This window comes from Podarcis pityusensis (assembly GCF_964106645.2).
Source record: "Podarcis pityusensis genome assembly, chromosome: 1".
NCBI classification, from domain to species: Eukaryota; Metazoa; Chordata; class Lepidosauria; order Squamata; family Lacertidae; genus Podarcis; species Podarcis pityusensis.
In genome coordinates, this window is record NC_138028.1 from 128,931,742 (window position 1) to 128,953,940 (window position 22,199).

At 44.5% G+C, this 22,199-nt stretch overlaps 1 protein-coding gene across 4 annotated transcripts in view; it reads right to left on the reverse strand.

Annotated features, from left to right (window-relative positions):
* The window catches only part of ALS2 (alsin Rho guanine nucleotide exchange factor ALS2), a 50,855-nt gene that overhangs the window by 19,170 nt on the left and 9,486 nt on the right, over positions 1-22,199 (reverse strand). For all 4 annotated transcript variants that reach the window (XM_081015455.1, XM_081015456.1, XM_081015457.1 and 1 more), the window contains exons 5-17: positions 20,359-20,719; positions 18,494-18,662; positions 18,038-18,134; positions 16,852-16,929; positions 15,526-15,708; positions 13,936-14,107; positions 11,747-11,927; positions 10,804-10,869; positions 6,917-7,079; positions 6,433-6,564; positions 5,993-6,121; positions 3,799-3,869; positions 1,325-1,391 (exon numbers count right to left, since the gene is read on the reverse strand). In XM_081015455.1, the coding sequence (XP_080871581.1) occupies positions 1,325-1,391; positions 3,799-3,869; positions 5,993-6,121; positions 6,433-6,564; positions 6,917-7,079; positions 10,804-10,869; positions 11,747-11,927; positions 13,936-14,107; positions 15,526-15,708; positions 16,852-16,929; positions 18,038-18,134; positions 18,494-18,662; positions 20,359-20,719 (1,869 nt within the window). The remainder of the gene's footprint in view (positions 1-1,324; positions 1,392-3,798; positions 3,870-5,992; positions 6,122-6,432; positions 6,565-6,916; positions 7,080-10,803; positions 10,870-11,746; positions 11,928-13,935; positions 14,108-15,525; positions 15,709-16,851; positions 16,930-18,037; positions 18,135-18,493; positions 18,663-20,358; positions 20,720-22,199) is intronic.

Below are 22,199 nucleotides of genomic sequence, written 5' to 3' on the forward strand. Positions count from 1 at the left end.
GTTTTTAATACACCACCATATTATGGTCATCATTCTCTACGTCACTTAACAACAAACTAAACTTAAATTTAAAAATAATAATTGGCAATGAATGCACTGCCATGAACCATCTTTGGGCCAACTATGGATCACAAGTCACTATTTGAAGACCAGTGATCTAGTCCAAGTCTCCTTCTAAACCAAGATACTACATACTCAGCTACAGCAATGTGGACCATACTTGCATGTCTTCTATACCATGGGCCTACGAGCAAACAATGTTAGTTTTGCTCCTCCCATTTGCACAGACAGGAAACAGACCACAACTCCTGTCTTAGCGTTACATTTGATCCATGGATGATTTCACTCCCAACAAACCATGATCAGTACAAGCCAAGAACAAACCTCGGCTTACAGATTGTGTTGCAAAATGAACCACCATCCCTGATTTGGATGCAACACTAAATTGTGGCTTGTTTCATCCACATGCAACCAGCAAGGAGGTGAACAACTCAGATAGGCATGTTTGCGGTATACCATTAACTATGGTTTGCCGTGCTGTGCAAGCAGGGTCATTGTATGTTGATTTCCCTTAGCTTACAGAGTGAAATAAGCAGAGAAAATAAGCTTACAAAGTACCGTATTTTTCGCTCTATAGGACGCACCAGACCATAGGACGCACCGGACCATAGGAGGGGGAGAACAGGGGGAAAAAAAATTTCTTCTTGTTCTCCCCCTCTAAAACAAGGTGCGTTCAAGGTGCATTCACCCGAGCTTGTGGGGCTGGCGGTGGGGGGGGGGAGCGCTGCTCTGTCTCCGTCTCGCTGTTCTGGCTTGGGAACAGCCTTCCTTTGCACGCAGCCATCCCCGAGCTAGAACAGCGAGATGGAGTGCTCCGCAGCGCTCCATCTCCCTGTTCTGGCTTTGGGCTTAGCTGTGCAGCCTGCATTCACTCTATAGGACGCACACACATTTCCCCTTAATTTTTGGAGGGGGAAAAGTGCGTCCTATAGAGCGAAAAATACGGTACTCTATGTTCAAAGTAGCTAAGGCACTTAAGATGGCTCTCACAAGTAAGCCAAGCCCACATTCCTTGTGGGGAAGTAATGGAGGAAGACCACAACTCATGCACTAGGTATAATCTCTTGCATCTCCAAACAGGACTGGGAATTATGCTGCCTGAAGCCCTAAGAAATGCTGCTGGTCATTGTACACAATAGAGTTAAACGGACCAATGGTTTGACTTGGTATAAGGCAGCTTCCTGTGTTCCTGCTGTTAACCTACCTGGCAAAGTGGTGCAAACAGGGGAGGAGAGGACAGAATGCAGTCTCTGTGCCTGCCTACCTTTTCCTGCGGTGTTGATGAAACAAGAATGAACTGTTCTTCTGGTGTAGTGACTCTCAAACCATTCCTAGTATGAAGACCAAAAAAAGAGAGAGGTTCATGTAAAAAGAACATAAGAAAATAAAAAATAATTGAACAGATAACTGTAGCTAGCACAGGCAAAAATTAATACCAAAGCAAAGGGGCAGAGTCGCATTCTATTTTCTGTCCTTTTCCTTCTAGCCTCTGGCTTAAAGAAATGTTCCCCCTTCCCTAAATTCATGAGAAATGGAGAATCTCCATTTGCAACAGTAAAGTGCCACGTAATCTAACACCTTCCATCCTATTTCAGTCTCTTATCACTAGCAATTATAAGGAAGACTGTACTCTGTACCAAAATAAAATGAAGTAGTTCCAAGTTATGCAAGTTACCGTATTTTTCGCCCCATAGGACGCACTGGCCCATAGGATGCACCAAGTTTTTTTGGGGGGAAATAAAGGGGAAAAAAATTATTCCCCCCCCCCCAGGCGCTTGTGGGGCCAGCAGCGGGGAGAAGCGCTCTTCTCCCTGCAGCCCGCCTTCAGACCAGGTCCGGGGACAGCGGGAAGACACTCTGCGCCTCCCCGCTGTTCCCAGAGCTTGCGGGGCTGGCGGCGGGGAGAAGCACGCGTCTCCCGCCGTCAGCCTCCAAACCACATCAGAAGAGAGCAGGATGGCGGTGTTCCGCCTCCCCGCTGTCCCCCGACCTTGTGGGGCTGGCGCTGGGGCTCTCCTGAAGCCTGGAGAGCGAGGGGTCGGTGCGCACCGACCCCTCTCGCTCTCCAGGCTTCAGCGAAAGCCTGCATTCACCCCATAGGACGCACACACATTTCCCCTTCATTTTTGGAGGGGAAAAAGTGCGTCCTATAGGGCGAAAAATACGGTAAGTATTTATGCTTATCTGGCATCTTTTACTTTACCTATGCCAGATCCTCAAACCACTAGATTTATTCAGCCATCCTTTTGTTTCGTAAGAATTTACCAAGCTGCCAAGCCTACACAGTAATACCTCTGCGAACGTCCGCCTTGTCTAGCGTCCATTCCGGCAAATGTCCACAGCAAACCTGGAAGTACCGGAACGGGTTATTTCCAGGTTTGCTGCTCGCGCATACGCAGAAGCACAAACCGCTCCACATGTGTGTGCAGACATGGCGCTTTGCCCTGCATCCTTTTTGGCTAGCGGCCGGGGTTCCGGAACGGATCCCGGCTGCAAAGCAAGGTACAACTGTACTCACAGCCATATGGTCTAGAAATGCTGCTTCAAGCTAAGAAAAAAGGTTGTAGGAAGCTGAACTCTGCACCAATATCACATTGCATAAATATTCTTACCTGTCTAAACACAAGAAATGCCACGGCATTCTTCCTTACAAAAGTGACACTGGAATACTTCTTAGGGGTTTAGTCTAGTTTTAAATGTATTGACTGTTTTATGTTTTTAATTATCTTATAAGTAAAATGCCTTGAGGTGGTAATCTAGCAGGCAATTAATAAATCAAAAATGATGAGGATGAGAATAATAATAATAATTACAGATTAGACTGCACTGGTTTGGATGATTTCATTATATCTGCATTTACAAGACTTAATGTCCAGCCAATACATGCTTAAATACATGCTTCACGGCCTAGGACCCTCGTACCTACGGGACCGCCTCTCCCGGTATGCCCCACTGAGAGCCTCAAGGTCCATAAATAGCAACACCCTAGTGGTCCCGGGCCCTAAGGAAGTTAGATTAGCTTCAACCAGAGCCAGGGCCTTTTCAATACTGGCTCCGGCCTGGTGGAACGCTCTGCCTCATGAGACCAGGGTCTTGCAGGATCTGATTTCTTTCCACAGGGCCTGTAAGACAGAGTTGTTCCGCCTGGCCTTTGGCTTGGAGCCAATTTGATTCCCTCCCTCTCTTTCTTTTCCCTTTCTCCTCCTGTGATGAGGCTGCATTTTAATATTTCAATAATTTAATGTTGTATTTTAATCTTGTTTTTAAGTTGTATTCATTCAACTTGTTTTTATTATTACTTGTTAGCTGCCCTGAGCCCGGCCTTGGCTGGAGAGGGCGGGGTATAAATAAAAATTGTGATCATTAAAAAATTATTATTATTATTAAAATGAGCAACATGTACACCTGTGATAACTTTATCTCACTAACCACAAGCATAATAATCACATTATTGTGGGGCTGGAGAACCTGTGGTCCTTCCAGCTGCTGCTGGATTATGATGAACATCATCCTTAGCCATTGGCTGGCTGAGACTGATGGGAGTTGGAGTCAAAAAGCAGCTGGACAGACCCACAAGGTTCCCCACCACTGCCTTTAAAGGATGCAAGTTGAGTATCACTTCAGAGACAAAGAGCACAAAAGGCCTGGAGTACCCAAGACGTTTCAAAAGAAAAACTCATCTCATCAACAACAGCAACAAAATAATTTCTATTTGAGGGATGGCCTTGACATACTTACATATTACCAGACTCTTCTGAAACAGGTTCTACCCACAATGTGGACAAGGAAAAAATATGATGAGTTGAAAACTGCAAAGAAAAGCAAAAGAGGAAAAGCATCAACCTTCCTATTAGGATTAGATTCACTCTTTGTGTGTGTTCCTTCTTCAGTGTTTCTTCCCCTTTGGAAACAGAATGACGATAAGCCACACTGCTGAAATGCAACTGCTATATCTCCTAACGAGTTCCCACGCCCACCCCCCAATTTGATAAGTTCAAATTGCATAGCTTGCAAAGCTGCAACCATATTTATGCCAAATAGCGGGCTCTATGAACCAGAGCTAAGTGCATAGGATACCCTGTTCCTACTGTTTGTTTAAGGGGCAGCAAATGATAGTGCTGCTGTATGCTAGTGATGGAAGATATTTCCCAGTCTCGCCAGAAGACAGGGAGAAACTGTGCACAACTATTTTTTGCCTTTCGACTTTTTTTGCAAGTGAGAGACAATGCTGTTCAAAGACCCAAAACCTAATGCCAGCAATATCAATGGCACTAATGAGGCGGTGGCTGGGCAGGTTGAATAGACCCAATTCTGAATTGTGTTTCGGAACCCCAATAGAGAGAGGTGGGGAGTGATCTACCGTATTTTTCGCACCATAGGACGCACCAGACAATAGGACGCACTTTGTTTTAGAGGGGGGAGAACAAGAAAAAAAAATTCTCCCCCTCTCTGCCCGGCGCCCCTTCAGCGAAGCGGCAGTAGGCGCTGCGCAGAGAGGGGGAGAATTTCCCCCCTCTTGTTTTCCCGCTCTAAAACAAGGTGCCGTTTAAGGTGCGTTCAGGCGGCTACCTTGGAAGCCTGGTATAATGGTATGGGGTTGCTCGTGCGTAAGTTGCCGCCTCTCCTGGCTATGTTGCCTTGTTAAACCTTTCTGTCTGGACAGCCCTTCAATTCGTGGCTGCCTCAGTCGCTAGCAGAATCCGTCAGTGGGCGTTTCTTAAACCATTTCCAACATAAAAGTTGTTTGACACCCAGTCTCCTCCTACTTTCTCTGTGCGGAAGTCTTCTGCGCAGGGAGGGCGTGGGTAGCGGAAGACCAGTGCTCTCCCCGCTGGTGTCCGGTGAAGAGTCTGGGAGCCCTCTCGCCGATTCCCCCATCTGCCCCTCCTTATTCCTGGTGTTGCACTGAATTGCTTCCCCATCTGCTGAGCTGCCTTTCTCCCTGCTGGGCCCTTCTCCAGCATCATTAGAGAGCCTTCCCTGCACCTCTAGCTCCGATGTCAGTTCCCTGACACCTGGAGAACGAGAGGGGTCGGTGCGCATCGACCCCTCTCGCTCTCCAGGCTTCAGGTTCCTTTCGACCTGCTCTTTGGGGTTGGCGGGGGGAAGCCCACCACCAGCCCCAAAGAGCAGGTCAGGGAGCAGCGGAAAGGCGCAGCGGAGAGGCTGCTGCCATAGTCGCGCGTCACTTCTCCAGCTGGGAGAGGGTCGCGGGGGGCTGCTTTAGCCCCGCGCGCACTTTCCCGGCTGGAGAGGTGACGCGCAGCTATAGAGACTCCTGTCGTAGCCGCGCGTCACCTCTCCAGCCGGGAGAGGGTCGCGGGGGGCTGCTTTAGCCCCGCACGCGCTTTCCCGGCTGGAGAGGTAACGCGCGGCTATAGAGGCTCCTGCCGTAGCCGCGCGTCACCTCTCCAGCCAGGAGAGGGTCGCGGGGCTATGGCGTCTTCGCTCCATAGGATGCACACACATTTCCCCTTCATTTTTGAAGGGGAAAAAGTGCGTCCTGTGGAGCGAAAAATATGGTACATTGCACAGAAGACAGAACAGGCTTGGTATCCCATACGAGACCCAGTCGTGGTGAAGGGGCTTCGGTACCCGGGGCGGCGGGGGCGTGGCATGTCGCCTGTGGGGGTGTGGCACCCAGGGGTGTGGTACATTGCCCGTGCAAGTGTCCCAAGGGGGAGGCGCCTGCCTGCAGCGATGTCACCCCCCCAGGCTGGCACCCAGGGTGACCTGCCCCCTTCCTCCGCCACTGACTAGACCTAGTGACAACCCATATGGACCTCAGGTCGTCTTTGTGTGTGTTCTTCTGAAGAGCATGGGGAGAGATGTGACTGCTACAGAACTCTGAAAATATCCTTTTACTGTGAGGTGCCCCATCCATTCAGGTATAACGGGAACAATTCAGCTCTAATCCCCAGTATGCGCTTACCTGAGCATGGACCAAGGCATCGTTAAAGAGGATGAACCAGTTTACTGAGAATCTCCCAGCATGCTGTAGTGACAGTCCCCGATTGCTGCTCTCACAGATTAGTCGCCGTTCGGGTTTCCTCAAGGAATCCTAGAATTGAGGAGTGAGGCAGGCACACAAATTAGGTCGACTATGCCTATTATCACCCCTGTGTCATTAACAATAATGCGCACTCATCAGAGATGGAGTCTGAATTTGTATGCATCTCAGCTGTAATGGGAAATTAGGATTATTTGCTAAATACAATACTTTCTGAAATTGGAAGCACTGCAGCCATGAAGAGAGGGGAAGGGAAGGGAAGGGAAGGGAAGGGAAGGGAAGTACGGTGACATCACTTGGGAAAAATGGAATCCTACAGTGAAAGAGTTGTGCTAGCAGAGACTACAGCAATGCCCACGTACTGTCATTTTGCCAGGAAAGGTCTTCCAGAAGCCCAGTGTGTATTCAGCTTCTTTCCTTTTCCTGCTAAGATGGACAGCAAGGGTTTCATAACAAGAACTGGCATCCTGAAGGCTCTGGTATTCTGGAGATGCCTACAGAGAAGGAACAAACAAAACAAGGTTAGCAACTGACAGTTGCTTCCAGAGACCTATTGCAATATTTCGTTACAGTAATTACAGTTTCTGAAAATGTTATATTTAAATCAACTGAAACAACTTCTCCTGTGATTGAACATTATGAATAATATTTAAGTAACTAAAAAGAACACTAATACAATGAAGAATAAACTGCTTAGTTATTAAAACAAATGCAACTGCATTTGCACTTTTTTTTGAACTGATTAAAAATATTACGCCACCTGGAATGATTATGTTAGCAATGAGATAAAAAAAAAAAACACAAAATGTCTCCTGTTTAGTGAAACTTTCTTATCCAACAACTTACCACTTCAAAACACGTAGCAAGCTTTAGTAAAGTTCTAGCGTAATTATGAAGTCGTCGGATTGGCAAGAAAAACAGAGTATTTAACACGTCTACCAATGGGAGAGCCTCCTCATTTGTCTCTGACAGATCCTGAAGCAATGCCTGGCTTTTAGTTAAGAAATCCCTACAGTATAAAGACAGATGTGTGTTAATGTTTTGACAATGCTTTCAGTGCAACACTTACTATACTTATGTCTGACTCTTCTTCTGTGGAACTCAGAACATATTTATATATGGTTTCCAGGTGTCCTTCCACCCAGGCAGCTTGCAAACTGGTTTGGATCTGCTTAGCTTCAGCTGCAGAACACCACCATGTGACTTTGGGCCCAGATATACATGGTTACCTGCCCTTTCACTGATACAGAGGTCAGGCAGTATGAGTTAGACCAGGCTTCCTCAACCTCGGCCCTCCAGATGTTTTGAGACTACAATTCCCATCATTCCTGACCACTGGTCCTGCTAGCTAGGGATCATGGGAATTGTAGGCCAAAAACATCGGGGGGGGGCGAGGTTGAGGAAGCCAGAGTTGGACCTACCCCAGGTCTACTGCACTTAAAAAATACTCAAGGCTAATGTTTTGCATTAATTTCAAGGAGTCCTTAGAGCATCAAGCTTCACTTGTAATAAATCCTACAGTTGCATTCACGCATAAAAGGTAAGCCAAGAAGCTTGGCTTAATAAACTATACTGTGCAAAAGCTGCATTCTTTGTGCAACAAACTAGCAAGAGGATGACTTAAGTGCTAGGTTCCAACCCAAAACTGTGGTTTGTTTCTCTCTAAAACAGGCTATGATCCGTATGTAAACAGCAAGCCATGACTTACGGCAGGGCTACGGATCATAGCCTGTTTAGGGAGCAGCAAACCACATACCTGAGTTCAAATGTAACCCTAAGCTATCACTTTCCTGGCTTGTTTCCTGCTTGCACACAGTTCATGCACAGTGTGGTTTATTACACCAAGCTTCTTGGTTTATAGCTGCTTGAGAACGCAGCCTGTGTATTTTGCTATCTCTTGTTAGAAGTGATACGGATTTACTAGGAATCAAATACATAAATTACTACTTATTAACAATACTAGTTTCTTTATTTAAACTAGAGGTATCTAACCTGTGGACCATACATCACCCCCGCAATACGTTCTGGGTGTTCCCTGCCCCACCCTGTGGCATGTCTTTGAAATTTATTTTTTATTTAGATTTAAGCCATTTATATCCCTCCCTTCATCCAAAGATCGCAGAGCGGTAACAGCAAAAGTCAATAAAATTTCATATCCATACATAAATATCATAGTGTCATCATAAGCAAAGCCTCTACTATGGACATATGAATAAGTATCAGTAACAATACCCAAAAGCCTACGTCAAAAGCCATGATTGAGTTGGCATCTGAATACCATCAGAGACCATGCTCAACAAAATTCAGTGGGCAGAGAGTTCCAGAGCTGACTGCTGCTGACCACTAGCCAAGTATATTTCCTGCATCACCAAAGGAAGTTGATACGCTCTTTGCCTATCAGCTGTATAAGGTAAAGGGACCCCGACCATTAGATCCAGTCATGACCGACACTGGGGTTGCGGCGCTCATCTCGCTTTATTGCCCGAGGGAGCCGGCGTACAGCTTCCGGGTCATGTGGCCAGCATGACTAAGCTGCTTCTGGCGAACCAGAGCAGAGCACGGAAACGCGGTTTACCTTCCCGCCTGAGCGGTACCTATTTATCTACTTGCACTTTGACATGCTTTCGAACTGCTAGGTTGGCAGGAGCAGGGACCGAGCAACGGGAGCTCACCCCGTCGTGGGGATTCGAACCGCTGACCTTCTGATCGGCAAGTCCTAGGCTCTGTGGTTTAACCCACAGCGCCACCCGCGTCCCTTATCAGCTGAATAGTGCCTCCAAAAATAGAGCCTTTCAAGTTTTCCAATGCAAATTTTAAGTGCTAAATTAAAAGTGGTGGAAAATCTACTCAAATATTACACGAGTCTGCGTTGGTGAACGCAACCATTTACTGCTTTTGACTTCTTCTGTGTTGCTGTCTGCAATGAAACATCGAACTTGCAATGAATTTGTACAGCTACGAAATAAGTTAAGGTGGAAATTTGGCAAGGCAGAGAAGAGCGACACATCAAAGCTTTGGGAACAAAGGAGTAGCTTAGTGAACTAAACAGCAGGGCCACTCTACATGATTAACGAGGTGCTGCCACAGAAGCATCAAACGCATCTACCTTGCCTAGTTCCACGACTTCACATTTTCGAACGAGCTTCGGGGGGGGGGGGAGTGCTCTCTCTCTCTTTTTTAATCAGGAAGCTCTTTTTCTCAGCCACCAGACTAACCATCTGGATGGTTTGCATTTTTAAAGTGCTTTGAGAGCAACACTTGGAAGTCACAATACACAAGCATCAAGGAGTATCAGAACTATCGTAAGACCAAGTCTCGGCTAATGTCTCAAAGGAAACGCTGCTAAGTCGCCTGACAATGAGGAGTCCTGGTGAGCTGCTGCTTCCCTTTTATGATGAATTACTTAAAAGGCTGTACAAAGGAATAGTCACAGAAGACCATCTCATATCATTAGCCACTGACATTGGTATCTTGCTGCAAAGATCTCATTTCCTGAATCAGTCATTCTAAGCATATAACCGTTATCTGGAGAGAGACAGTCCTACATCCTTTGATACCCATAATGGAAGAAATGACTAATGCTTCAATGGTTTTCAACACAGATAATAAGAATAGAGCTACCTAATAGATTCTGACCACCATATAAGGCCCTTATTACTCCACACAATACCTGACATTAGGATCCAAATGTTATATATGCTTATTACAGGCTGGCTGTTTGGGCCAGAATTTGGGATGAAACTTGGACTTCTATTAAATTTGTCTCATTTCACCTGTTAAGGGGCAGGATCCTTTCCTGTGAGCAAAGCACTGATAGCTCACAATGACATCCTAAAAGGGTTTTCATTATTCTAAAGCGCAAGCAACTTTCATAATAATAAAAAAAACTAGGAAGCTGGGAAGGTATTATTACAATTTGTTTCCCGTCCTTCACCCTATGATTCCAGGGTGTGTTATAACAATTAAAACATAACATTAACATTAAAATGCAATATTGGGTAAAGGTAAAGGGACCCCTGACCATTAGGTCCAGTTGTGGCCAACTCTGGGGTTGCGGCGCTCATCTCGTTTTATTGGCTGAGGGAGCCAGTGTACAGCTTCCGGGTCATGTGGCCAGCATGACTAAGCCACTTCTGGCAAACCAGAGCAGCGCACGGAAATGCTGTTTACCTTCCCACCGGAGCTGTACCTATTTATCTATTTGCACTCTGACGTGCTTTCGAACTGCTAGGTTGGCAGGAGCAGGGACCAAGCAACGGGAGCTCACCCCGTCACGGGGATTCGAGCCGCTGACCTTCTGATCGGCAAGTCCTAGGCTCTGTGGTTTAACCCACAGCGCCACCCGCGTCCCTAAAATGCAATATTACACAATACGAAACACAGTCTAAAACAACTTAAAATTGCAAAACTAAGGTGGGTCTTAAAAAATATACACCTCAAGAGCCAAAAGTGTGTGAACAGGTGCATTTTCAGGTACTGCAAGAGACACCAACTTCAGACACTAACAGACCACACCTACCTACCTATCTTCCTTTCTCTCTCTCTCTTTCTGTAGAACCCCTGCTAAGGATTGTACAAGATTCTATGCAGCTGCACTACTAACCATTATCTTAGCACTCACAGTAAGCAGAGCTACTAGATTCACACATGGATACATTGGTAATACACCAGGATTTGCAGACATTACCGTAACATCAAATCACCAGACTCAACATCCAGAAGGACTAACTTACATTGCTGGTTTGGAGAGAAGTGTAAATCCTCCCATCACCAGAAAGTTTGTCAAGGAAGTGCAGTACCTAAATCAGAGACATTGATAAAGAAAAGTGAGAAAGCCTAGGCATTTCAAATGGAAATCAGCCTGATGAATTTGCTGGATGAAGAACCTAAGGAGCGAGTGTGAACAACCTCTTTTTGACTAATGAAAAACTTACATCACCACCCTACAGTCTCACATTGTGTTTGCAGAATGATCTTTCTCTGCAGAATAGTTGCTTCAATAACCATTAACACCTTGTCCGCACTGCAGCTTCCTCCCACACTAGTATTGCCACACACACCACAAAAAATGGGTGGAAATCTATTATAGGAAGACTCACAATGTGGGACTACAAGGGTAACACAAGAACACACAATGTGCCCCCTTTGAAATAATGGTGTTAGCTTATAGGATGCAGCCTTCGAAGAACTTTTTGCACAATGCCCATTTCAACAGGGCTTGCACAGTGAGCATCTGCCACAATGCATCAAAATGAACAGCAATTTCACACCACGAGTTTTGGTGGATTGCACCTTAAAGATTAAATGACTGGCAGCTTTAACATTCCATTATATCCACAATAGTACATCAATGATGCCTGGGCATTTCAAATGCCCAATCGTTCCATTTCAGTGTCAACTCAGTCACAAATGTGGCTGTGTGACTTTTCTCTTGAAATTTTACATGAGGGAGAATTCAAGGAGGCTTGCAATCTGAAGCGGTACAGTCCAGAACAAACACTTGCCAACTTTACTGAATGCGTAAAGTTCAGCCCTACAGGACAAGTCAATATTTCAGGTGATAGCAAGTGTGCTGTTTCAAGTCTTTCTTTCTTTCTTTGTTTCATCTTAGTTTTTCCTTGTAACGCGTTGTGCCTGAAACAATAAATCTCCAGAGAATAAAAATGAGATACTTGCTCAGTGTAACTTTCCAAAAAGAGGCTTGAATGCTTCAAGACAGCCAAGTTCTTTGCCTCTTTTGACCCTTGAATAAAGCTTGTCAAAGAGGCTCCATGCTGACCGATTAGGTAACACAGCTTGCTGAACGTACTAGCCATTTCCTGCAACAGCTGCACTGTCGATGAAGCACCTAAATTATCTGCAGAGGAGATGAGAAAACAATATGCAGTGAGCTATTTGAGGCCGGGGTGTGCACTAAGGAGTGGAAACTTTTTTTAGTTCAACACAGCATGAACAAGAATTAATCCAGGCTATCAAAACATGCAGTCATTTTAAAGGAGATGCCAACAAATGTCATTAACAATTTTCCCACTTTCCTTGCAAAACAAAACCACACAACTTTCAAGGCTGCAATTCCTAACCCCCTTTACTTGAAATTAAGCCTTACTAAATTCAATAGGACTTGCTTCTGAGCAGACATGGTTAGGACTGTGCTGTTGTCAATTAGGATTAGAATTACAGGCAGCGACAATTTTGTGCACGACCAGCTGACGCATGGCCGTCGATGCATGGGTACTTTTGGACCTGGAAGAGGTCAGACCGGGGTGTAATGGGGCATAGAAGGCTTGTGCATGCTCTGCCAACGTGAATGGGGAACAGAATCCCTGCACAAAATGGTCACCACCAGTACTGATAACCATTGCACTACTTGTACAAGGCTCAACATCAAGCAGCCACAACATTGTGTCCAGTCTTCCCTCTAAGTTGGCCAAATGTTGGTCTGACATTAGGCAAGTTTTTTCCACTATGGAATCATGGGTTTATGAATGTGTAATAGAGAGATCTATTACAGTTCTGAGTAATGCATCCAGTGTACTATGTCCACGTGTTCCATTTCTTCTCTAATGTTATTACAGGAAACTTCTGACATAAGATCCATTTTGCTGAAATGGACATTGTATTCTCCATATATTCAAAGTTATCTGACCATAAAAGGACTACTTGTGGAAATTAACCTCCCCCACCCCATTATACGAGCATTTACGCAGCTTAATGTTCAAACTACACCCACCAAATATGTGACTTGAATTTTTTTTTAAAGAAGCCAACAAATGATTGCCTTTGTAAATGTGGATCAGACCAGATCAAAGACATTGTGCATTGTATCATGTTTTAAATCTTGCGCAAGCTTTCTAGGGCAGGTGTGCTCAGCTGGTGGATGAGTGAATGCCCATTATTCAACTTGCTTAGGAATAGATTCCTCTATTCATTTCAGAATTTTCTAGAAGGCCAATTGGATGATGTCAAAATTAGATGCAGACAAGCCTGGCCTGAGGCAAGGGTGGGTGGGCGGCAACGGCAAGATGATGGAAGGCAGTCAAAAGATAGGACTGCTGCTTTATAGATACTGTGGCACCTCTAGATGTGAACGGGATCCGTTCCTGAGCCCTGTTCACACCTAGAAGCAAACGTAACCCGTGTCTGCGCATGCCACGTTTCAGCGCTTCTGCGCATGATGTCATTTTGAGTGTCTGCACATGCACAAACAGCGAAACCCGGAAGTACAGTGGTACCTCAGGTTACATAAGCTTCAGTTTACAGACTCCGCTAACCCAGAAATAGTGCTTCAGGTTAAGAACTCTGCTTCAGGATGAGAACAGAAATCGTGCTCCAGTGGCGCGGCGGCAGCAGGAGGCCCTATTAGCTAAAGTGGTGCTTCAAGTTAAGAACAGTTTCAGATTAAGTACGGACCTCCAGAATGAATTAAGTACTTAACCTGAGGTACCACTGTAACTCGCTCCATTACTTCTGGGTTGCCGTGGAGCGCAAGTCGAACCTCCTCATCCCAAAGCACATTCAACCCGAGGTATGACTGTACAGTCAGGGCTGCCGGCTGAGGCTCACCTGGAAGGGGGCTTGTGGTGTATTAAGTATTAAAAGAGCAGTGCTATGTCTTGAGAAACAGCAGGAGATTCATTTTAGCACAAAGACAGCTTGCAGTGTTTTCCTTATCTGAACCTCTCAGCAAAACATCATGCATATGGGCAGAGAGGGGAGAGATATCTGATTACAGAGGTTTGGGTGCATAATGAAGCAGAAGACAAGATTATGGCAGGTACTGCCTTCCAGGAACATACAAACATCAAGAGGTTGTGTTTCTAAAGAAGTCACAATCAGAAAAGTGATGCTGTGGATAGACTACTTACCTAATCCCAAGAGGGGTCTGAGAACTTGAGATTTTATAGCACTCAGTTTGGAATAGAACTGTCTCTCCATCGAAGCCAACTCATGCAGACTTGCAATGTAGCCCATAATGTTTTTGTCCACTAAAGCCAAACAGTTATTCCCACCAGCCATCACACTGCTAATGTACCCTAGCTGGAGGGAAGACAGACTGTATTAAAAATCCCCTAGATAAGGGGTTTACAAATAACCATGACTTAATATAGAAATCAAGCTCTTCTGTGTTACACACCTTACACAATGGAACACTCACAAAATGCAGATAGGTTTCATTAACATAGGCTATGTATACATTCTGCTGTCTAATCGGAAACCTTGTTGTATAGCCAGAAATCAAGATATAAAAATATAACAGTCAAATGACTTATTAGATTGGCCCAATTCATAAAAAATGCTTTATCAGTCCAAGAACAAGCTGATGTCTCTGCCTAAACACTCTTCCCCCACCCCTGCAACACATACTCAGTTTGGGCACCAATATCCTGACTCGTTATACCACAGTTTCCTGTGATATCCAGTGTGATCACATCAGCTCCTTCAAATTGCTGCCCTCCTTTTCTTATTGCCCTGCATGCTTGAAGCAGCCTCCTAGAACACCTTTATGAAGTCTCCTCTTTTACTGTACTATAACATGAAGGTAAAGGTAAAGGTAAAGGTAAAGGGACCCCTGACAATAAGGTCCAGTCGTGGCCGACTCTGGGGTTGCGGTGCTCATCTCGCTTTATTGGCCGAGGGAGCCAGCATACAGCTTCTGGGTCATGTGGCCAGCATGACTAAGCCACTTCTGGCGAACCAGAGCAGCGCACAGAAACGGCGTTTACTTTCCTGCTGGAGCGGTACCTATTTATCTACTTGCACTTTTGATGTGCTTTCAAACTGCTAGGTTGGCAGGAGCAGGGACCGAACAACGGGAGCTCACCCCGTTGCAGGGATTGAACCGCCAACCTTCTGATTGGCAAGTCCTAGGCTCTGTGGTTTAACCCACAGCGCTACCCGCATCCCTGTACTATAACATAGCCTGTAACTAAGCCTAAAACTTGACTAGTGATGGACAACACCTGTTCCTCAGCATCATGTTATCCCAGCTAATTTCAAAGTTTGCCATGCCATGGTCTCACTGACAAGACCAGGAGTTCAGCAAAAGTCCACAGACTTCATCACCTTTCTTTTTTAATTTTAAAACCCCCATACCTATTAAAAGGAACAGGAAGGCCAGTAGCAGCACCCCAGGTGCAAGGAACTATGGAAAATGCAATTTCCATAATTTGTTGTGCCTGGCATATTGCTGCAGCAGGGTTGAGGGGCTAACAAGAGCCCCTTCTCAAGGCCTTCCTGCTGCTGTAAGGTTGGTTTAAGCAGGAGAGAGAAGGGAGCAGCTGGAGCAGAGAGGACTTTTGCAGGAGAATTTGAATTTTTGGGGGGAAAGGGGCTTGGGCTCACTGGGGAGATGAGCGCCAGCTTACACTTTTCCAAACCCTACCATTCTGCATCTTGGCACTATCATGGCACTGCTAGGCCCTAAAGTTTTCTAGGACACAGAACTTAATTCATACCTTACTACAATTTAGTAACAGTGCTGAATTTTTAAAGCAGCTATTTTCAGATGAAACATCACTCTCTTTCTTTTCTTCTTGACCACTATAGTATAACGAAGGTTGAAACTCTTCTCCATCTACTAGGAATAATGAATAATCTGGACCAGCTGCTATGCTCCAGATGCTTTTGTCATCGCACACCTGGAAGCAAGTAAAATAAATAAATAGACATAATAATAAAAAAGGGAAATCCTTGTTGACAATCGAGAATGGGCTTCTAAGGGGCTTTCATCAAAGGACTTTAGTGTTTTACATGCGGAAATTTGACACCTGCTTAAAGCAGCAGGGGCAGGTTTCAATCAATTAAGATGCTCTTGGCTGTGCAAGAATTTGGGAAGAATTTAAAATGCAACCCTGTGCAGTTTCAATAGTTAAGTGCTATGAAATGGGATTTTAACAGCCTGTGTGATTTCAGTTTTCAGGCTTATTTTGCCTATATCCAGCCTTCCAACATTTTCCCCGGTCATGGTGAGTGCACCACCATCGTCTGATAAGCATGATGATGGAATTCCAGCCTTCTTCCCAACTTTGGGAGCTCCAAAGGTGTCTGGAGATCATCACCTCAGTTGCACAGACCTTTTGAGGCTCTCAGAAGCTCAGAGCAACTATGGGGATGATCCATAGTTTTGGGTAGGAGGAAATCTGGGGGTTATTTGGCTGCTGCGAAGGTATAGGGTCAAAACCACAAAAGCTTCTCCTTTCTGGCTCAGGAATTAGAAAGAGTAGTAAAGACTTGTTTGGCTGCTGTGTTTCTCAGACACGCAAATACCTGGCAAATGCTGAACCCAAACAAACCCCAGCCTTTCTTTTTTAGAGCTTAAGAGGGCTGGGGCTTATTTTTAGTGCTGTGCTTCAAGTCCCAGCTTGTTTCAAAACCAAAGCTGCAGCGGGAGGGCAAGGATCATCCCCACATTTGCCTTGCACTTCCAAGGCCCTCTGAACTGCAATGCAACTGCAGGGTCATTTCAAACTCACTATAGCTGCAAGCTGGCAGAAGCTGTAGGGAAGATTCTGCACCTTCTTCTGCTCAGCTTGCTGCTTGAAGTTGGGGGTTGTTCCCAATTTGCACTGTTTGGGAGCAGGGAAAACCACAATCCCTATCAAGAGAAACACAGGGTCCTAGAGCCTACAATTTTTTCTGTCCACAAAGATGAGCCAACCCCCCTACCAATATACACGATGCAAAGAGGAATAACTGCTAGTTAAGATTGAAGTCCACATAAATAACCACAAATGTCACAAATAGTACTAATTTTTTATATATGAAAAATACACATATAGTACCTTTGCAAGGCGAGGGACTGTGGTTGGAGAACTTAAGTGACTAAGCTGCCCAAAGGTATTGCTGCCCCATGAATATACCTGTGTAAAAAGATCAAGGGGAAGGGGTGGTGGGAAAGGATAGTCATTTTCAAATAATTAAGATTACAGTATGTTAGGAGACTACATGAATTAACAGAAGTCCATCCAGATATTTTTTCCTACCTTTTGCAGAAGCAAATCTCCTTTTAGGAGCAGGATGGTAAATGCATGAAGCTGTACAGTTCAGCACCCTATAGATCAGAGGCCAGTTCTATTGCCCACAGAAGCCATGGGCAGAATGCCCTTTCCTCACCACCCAATACTGTAACCTCAACCAGTGCTTCACAGTAGCAGGACTTAGTTCTAGAACCCCCATTTTTGGAAGAAGAAGAAAGAACACTAAAACTGTCTGGCTTGGTTCAGATGCAATAGGAAACCATGAGCTTCTCATTAATAAACATGTGCAAACCTCAGCAAGTTGTGGGCTCATCTTTCCACTTTTGATTTTGACTCAAAGCTTCCACTTTTGATTTTGATTTTAAAGCAAACCACGGTCACATCAGGGCTGAGGAACCTGAACCTTCCAGATGCTGTTGAACTCTCAACTTGTGCATGTCCAGCCTCTTTCTTATTATCCCCTTTCTCTTTCTCTTTCTCTTTCTCTTTCTCCCTCTCCTTCTCTTCGTCCCCCTCCTTTAAACTACTGCCACTCTATTTCCTGGCATTTCTGCCACCGTTCCTTATCTGCCAGTCATTTCCAAGTTCCTTGCTGCTGCGCATTCATACAGGGGAAGAATTATACCAGCCCTGATCCCAAAAAACATTGAGGCATGAGGACAAGCCAGAACAAATGTCATCTGGTAGTTCATATCTTATACACAATTCACTAGCTAGTTACCTCTGCTTTTGAAGAGGTGTACACCAATCTTTTTCTACATTTCAGGAGAAGTATTGAAATAGATGTGCATGCTTTTTAAAAAAAGTTTAAGCTCAGATGCACACATTCATACAAAATATATACACCTATGTAAAAAGGCCCCGAAGTCCATTATGCGTGCTGCTCAAGTTTCCTTTTCCGAAAAGTGAAATGAGAGTTTGACCCAGGAAAAACAAGCAGATCCCACTATAACCCCTTGGAAAAGAAGCAAACAGTATTTCACCCTCATACCTGCGATTTGGCAGTGAGTGCCAAGGAATGGTGGCCACCAGCAGACAAATGAATTACTTCCTTCCCATCAAGACTTTTTACACAAAGTGGTTGGAGCCTATGAACCCACAAAACAGAATCAGGACCCACAAGGTAAGCACACAGGAAATCTACACACAGCAAATGATATATTCCATAGGCTTAATAAGGAGAAATATTTCAATGCATCTAACGTATTGGTAGCATTATAGATGAAAATATCAAGCAAATCTTGATCCCAAGTTATTGTGTTGTTAGATGTTTGTCATCTAATGATTGCAGAGGGTTGGACTAGATGGCCCCACGGGGTCCCTTCCAGCTCTATGATTCTATGATATAATGAAGCATTCAACAGAACATAGTCAAACAGCTATAGAAGATCAACCCCAAATATCACTGCCTATTGGCATGGAACAGATTTCCTCAGTGAAACCTTACCTTGGCAGGGTATCACCATGTCCTAGCTGCCCTTCTTTTCCTTTACCCCAGCTCCACACCTCTGTTCGCAGAGATGGGAGAAGGGCGTCAGCTTCACCACTGTAGGTTGGTGTGAGGGCCACGGTCCTCATCTTGGCTCGTCCAACTTTCCTCAAGAGCCTTGGAGAAACTTTTAACACGGGAAACAAAAAGTGTACAGACACTAAAATAAAATATTTCAGTCAAACTAAGAGGGCTGATTCACAAAGTCATTTGGGAACATCAGGATGTTATGAAGATCTTGACTAAGTATGGCTTGGTCAAACAGTGCTGTTTCATTTTAAACTGAAAAGGCAATATGTCACCTTGCAGCACCTTCAAGTTGTCACCCTGTCAATCCAGGTCAACAAATCCAAAATAAACTCCAAGATTAACACAGACACATACACTTAAGGGCAACTCACACCTGTAGCTCAGAGCGCACGGGGTAGTTAATTTGAATGAGATCTGTCATTTTGTTCTCAGAGAATGGAATGTGATTGTGAGGACAGAAGATGCACCATACTTGTGAGGACAGAAGATGCACCATACTTCCTAAGTGCCACATAAGGAGGAGGAAACTGCAGCTTAACAACAATCTAGTCTTCTACAAATTTCAGGGAAGATGACGGCTGGTCATTTTCCATGGTAGTTAGCTCTGTGTCTGAAAAAGAATTCTAACCTAGATAATCCCTTAAGGCAGGGTTTCTCAAACTTGGGTCTCCAGCTGTTTTTGGACTACAATTCTCATCATCCCTGACCACTGGATGATGGGAGTTCTAGGCCAACAGCAGCTGGAGCCAAGTATGAGAAACCTTGCCTTAGGTTATCCTAGGTTTGAAATGCCACTCCTCGTTTGCAGAAACAGAATTCAGAGACAAGCGTCAGGGCAGTAGTGTATTATTAGACCTCTTGTTTACCTACTACATGCTTAAGACTAAAGGGAAACATTAAGGAACGTTGCAAACACAGGAGACTGCATCAATACTTTTACAGCAACCTCTGCTTTACATAAAAACTTGCTTTAGGTAGGAAAGGGATAATGTTAAGTAGCTTTCTTCCTTCCTCTTTCATTTCCGGCACAAGATGGATTACCAAATTGATTGTCAACCTGCCTTAGCAATTCATAACGCAAGGCTTGGGTAAATATTTTAAAGCACTCTGCAAATTAAAAGTGCTGCATAAATGAATAATCGTGTGCAGAATACAAGAGGGCAGTTCCTGGCCCCCTGCCCTTAGACTGCACTTGTCCCAAGAGTTCCTTAAGTTAGGAAGCTCCACTTTAGGGGTGCAAGTGAAAAAAACTCTTACTGTTAAGACAACTGCTGATCTAAAAAATTCATGCACTGCTGTTATTAGTGCACCACATTTTTGAGATCAACAGTTGTCTTAGCAGTGGCAGTATTTGCACTTGCAGCCCCTAAAGAGGAGCTTTTGTGATTTTTCTACAGCTATATGAAAGATGTCCAGGTTGCAGCAGTTGGTGTTTTGTGTGTGTTTATGTATCTTTTGGAGCTCAACGTGGTGATTAGACCTATTGCAGGGGATGGATGAGTTGTTTATATGATTTTATTACCTTGCATTGTGCTTTGCTTTTAATTATTTTGGCTTTTACATACTGCACTGTGTATTTTACTATATTTGTGAACCGCTTTGAGGTGCTTGTGTAAAAATGAGTAACAAGCTTAATAAACAAGAACAAAGTAACACTATGCATTTTTTAAAAAATGATGGACAATCAATGTAAGGAAAAATATGTGTGCCCTGTCACACACAGAAATTACACATCAAGAAAGAACCAAAATCCCCAAGATGTATAATGCTGCAACCACCTGTGAGCATCTCACCTTGGGAGAGCAAACCAGGTAAGGAAAGCCTTCGACAGACTCCTTCGGATTCCTCTTCTCGAATATCCACCAAGCTGGAACTCTTCTTTCCCTGCATTGACTCCTGCCTGACCTGCTCCTCTCGGCTGTCCTTCACCCCATCCAGGCTTGGAGACCCAGCGCTAGGTGGGGATACTGTGTCACCTGGAACTGTGCCATAGAAGTTCATTACCTTCTTCAGGGACAAGGCCCCAGCTTCACACGTAGCAGCAACTCTTACGCCAACTGCTGATGCACAAGAAACTACCAGGCTGTTAAGGGCAGATGTGCCTGGACCTGGTGGACTGGGTAGGCAAGCAGTGAGGTCCTCTTCTTGAGAGTGCTGGAAATACAGTAACAGAAACCCCACAAAATCTAATTAGAACAAGCAAACCCAGAGTAAGGAAGCTTTAAAATAAGATCACAACCTCTACTCTTCTGCTTGATTACCATCCAAACCTGGTTTGCATGACCAGGTAAACCAAACTATGGCTTACAGGGACTGTACAAACATGAGGGCTCTTGGGAAGTAGTTTGCTTCGCTCCTCCCTGGTTCTTTTTGGTCCCACACTGAAAGGAGCTAAGACAAGGTTTTGGCCAAAAGGCTACAGCTCATAGTGAGGAGGGACTTGGGTTCAGTGTGGGAGCAAGTAGAACCAGGAAGAGCAAAATGAAAGCAAGCTCCTTTCTAAGAGCTTGCATGTTCGCGCAGTTCCAGTAAGCCTTTTTTTGGCTGACTGTGCAATGCAAACCAGGCCAAAATCATATTGAGCATGTGTACTTTTCATAATTTTATTCAAGCCTGAATTGAGGATTGGTTATTCGACTTACATTGTTTATAACACTACATATTTGGTTAGAGTAAAGGTCTGTTCGCTGGAGATATGGTCGCCCCCCACATTAAATTTTTTGACCTCAGTTTAAGACAGCTTTTCCTTCAGGCCTATGGAAGTGATCAGCTGAAAGAATCTGTTTCTATGCTGCTGAATTAGTGCTTTGGGGTGTCTAATGGTTTTATTTTATATTTTTAATGAAATGCTGTGCACCACACTGAAAGCCTTGTGGCTGAAGGGCAGGTTATAAATATAATAAATGCAATTATATTAGAAAGCCAGCTACTGCAGTCACTAGCTTATTTAAGACATTAATAACAACAATCATGAAGTGAGTTAGCCAAGGATCAATACTTCAAGGGCTGTACAAGATTCAGACCCAGGTTAGAAGAAAATATGGCATAAGTTTAATTAGGAAAAAACAACAACTGTGAAATTATGTCTCTGAATTCGTTTCAGAGCAATTGTGCAATTGTGAAGCATTCTTCCACACTCTCCAAAGAGTAGCATTACTTTTGTATGCAGTTCTTCACTCACTGCAGGGCTCCTATTTCTCAGTACTCACACGCTATGCTTGTTTACCTCATTTGTTTTGGACAGTGTGTGTGTTAATATGACGTGTTAGGAGTCTAAGGATGCTGTATCTTATGTTTCAAGGGAGACTAGGTCAGAAAACAACTAGGTTTCCTAACAACTGGGTTAGGAAATATATCTTCCAAGGATATTCTAGATAAAGTGGATTATTTCCTCATAACTAATCTGAGACAGGGGGAAAGGCCATCTAATGCTTATTTTCATGAGATTGCACTCCCTGATAGCTCCCCATTTAAAAGTCTTGGGCTGCTTGTAGGAATGTAGTTTTAGAGCTTTCTCTAGAACGGGGCTGCCTAAAGATCTTTTGCTGCCTGAGGCAGAGCAGTAAACATCCCCTCTCTCTAAGTCAAGGTGTGCAGCATCCAAGATCAAGTAAGCTATTCTGGCACCCAAGGC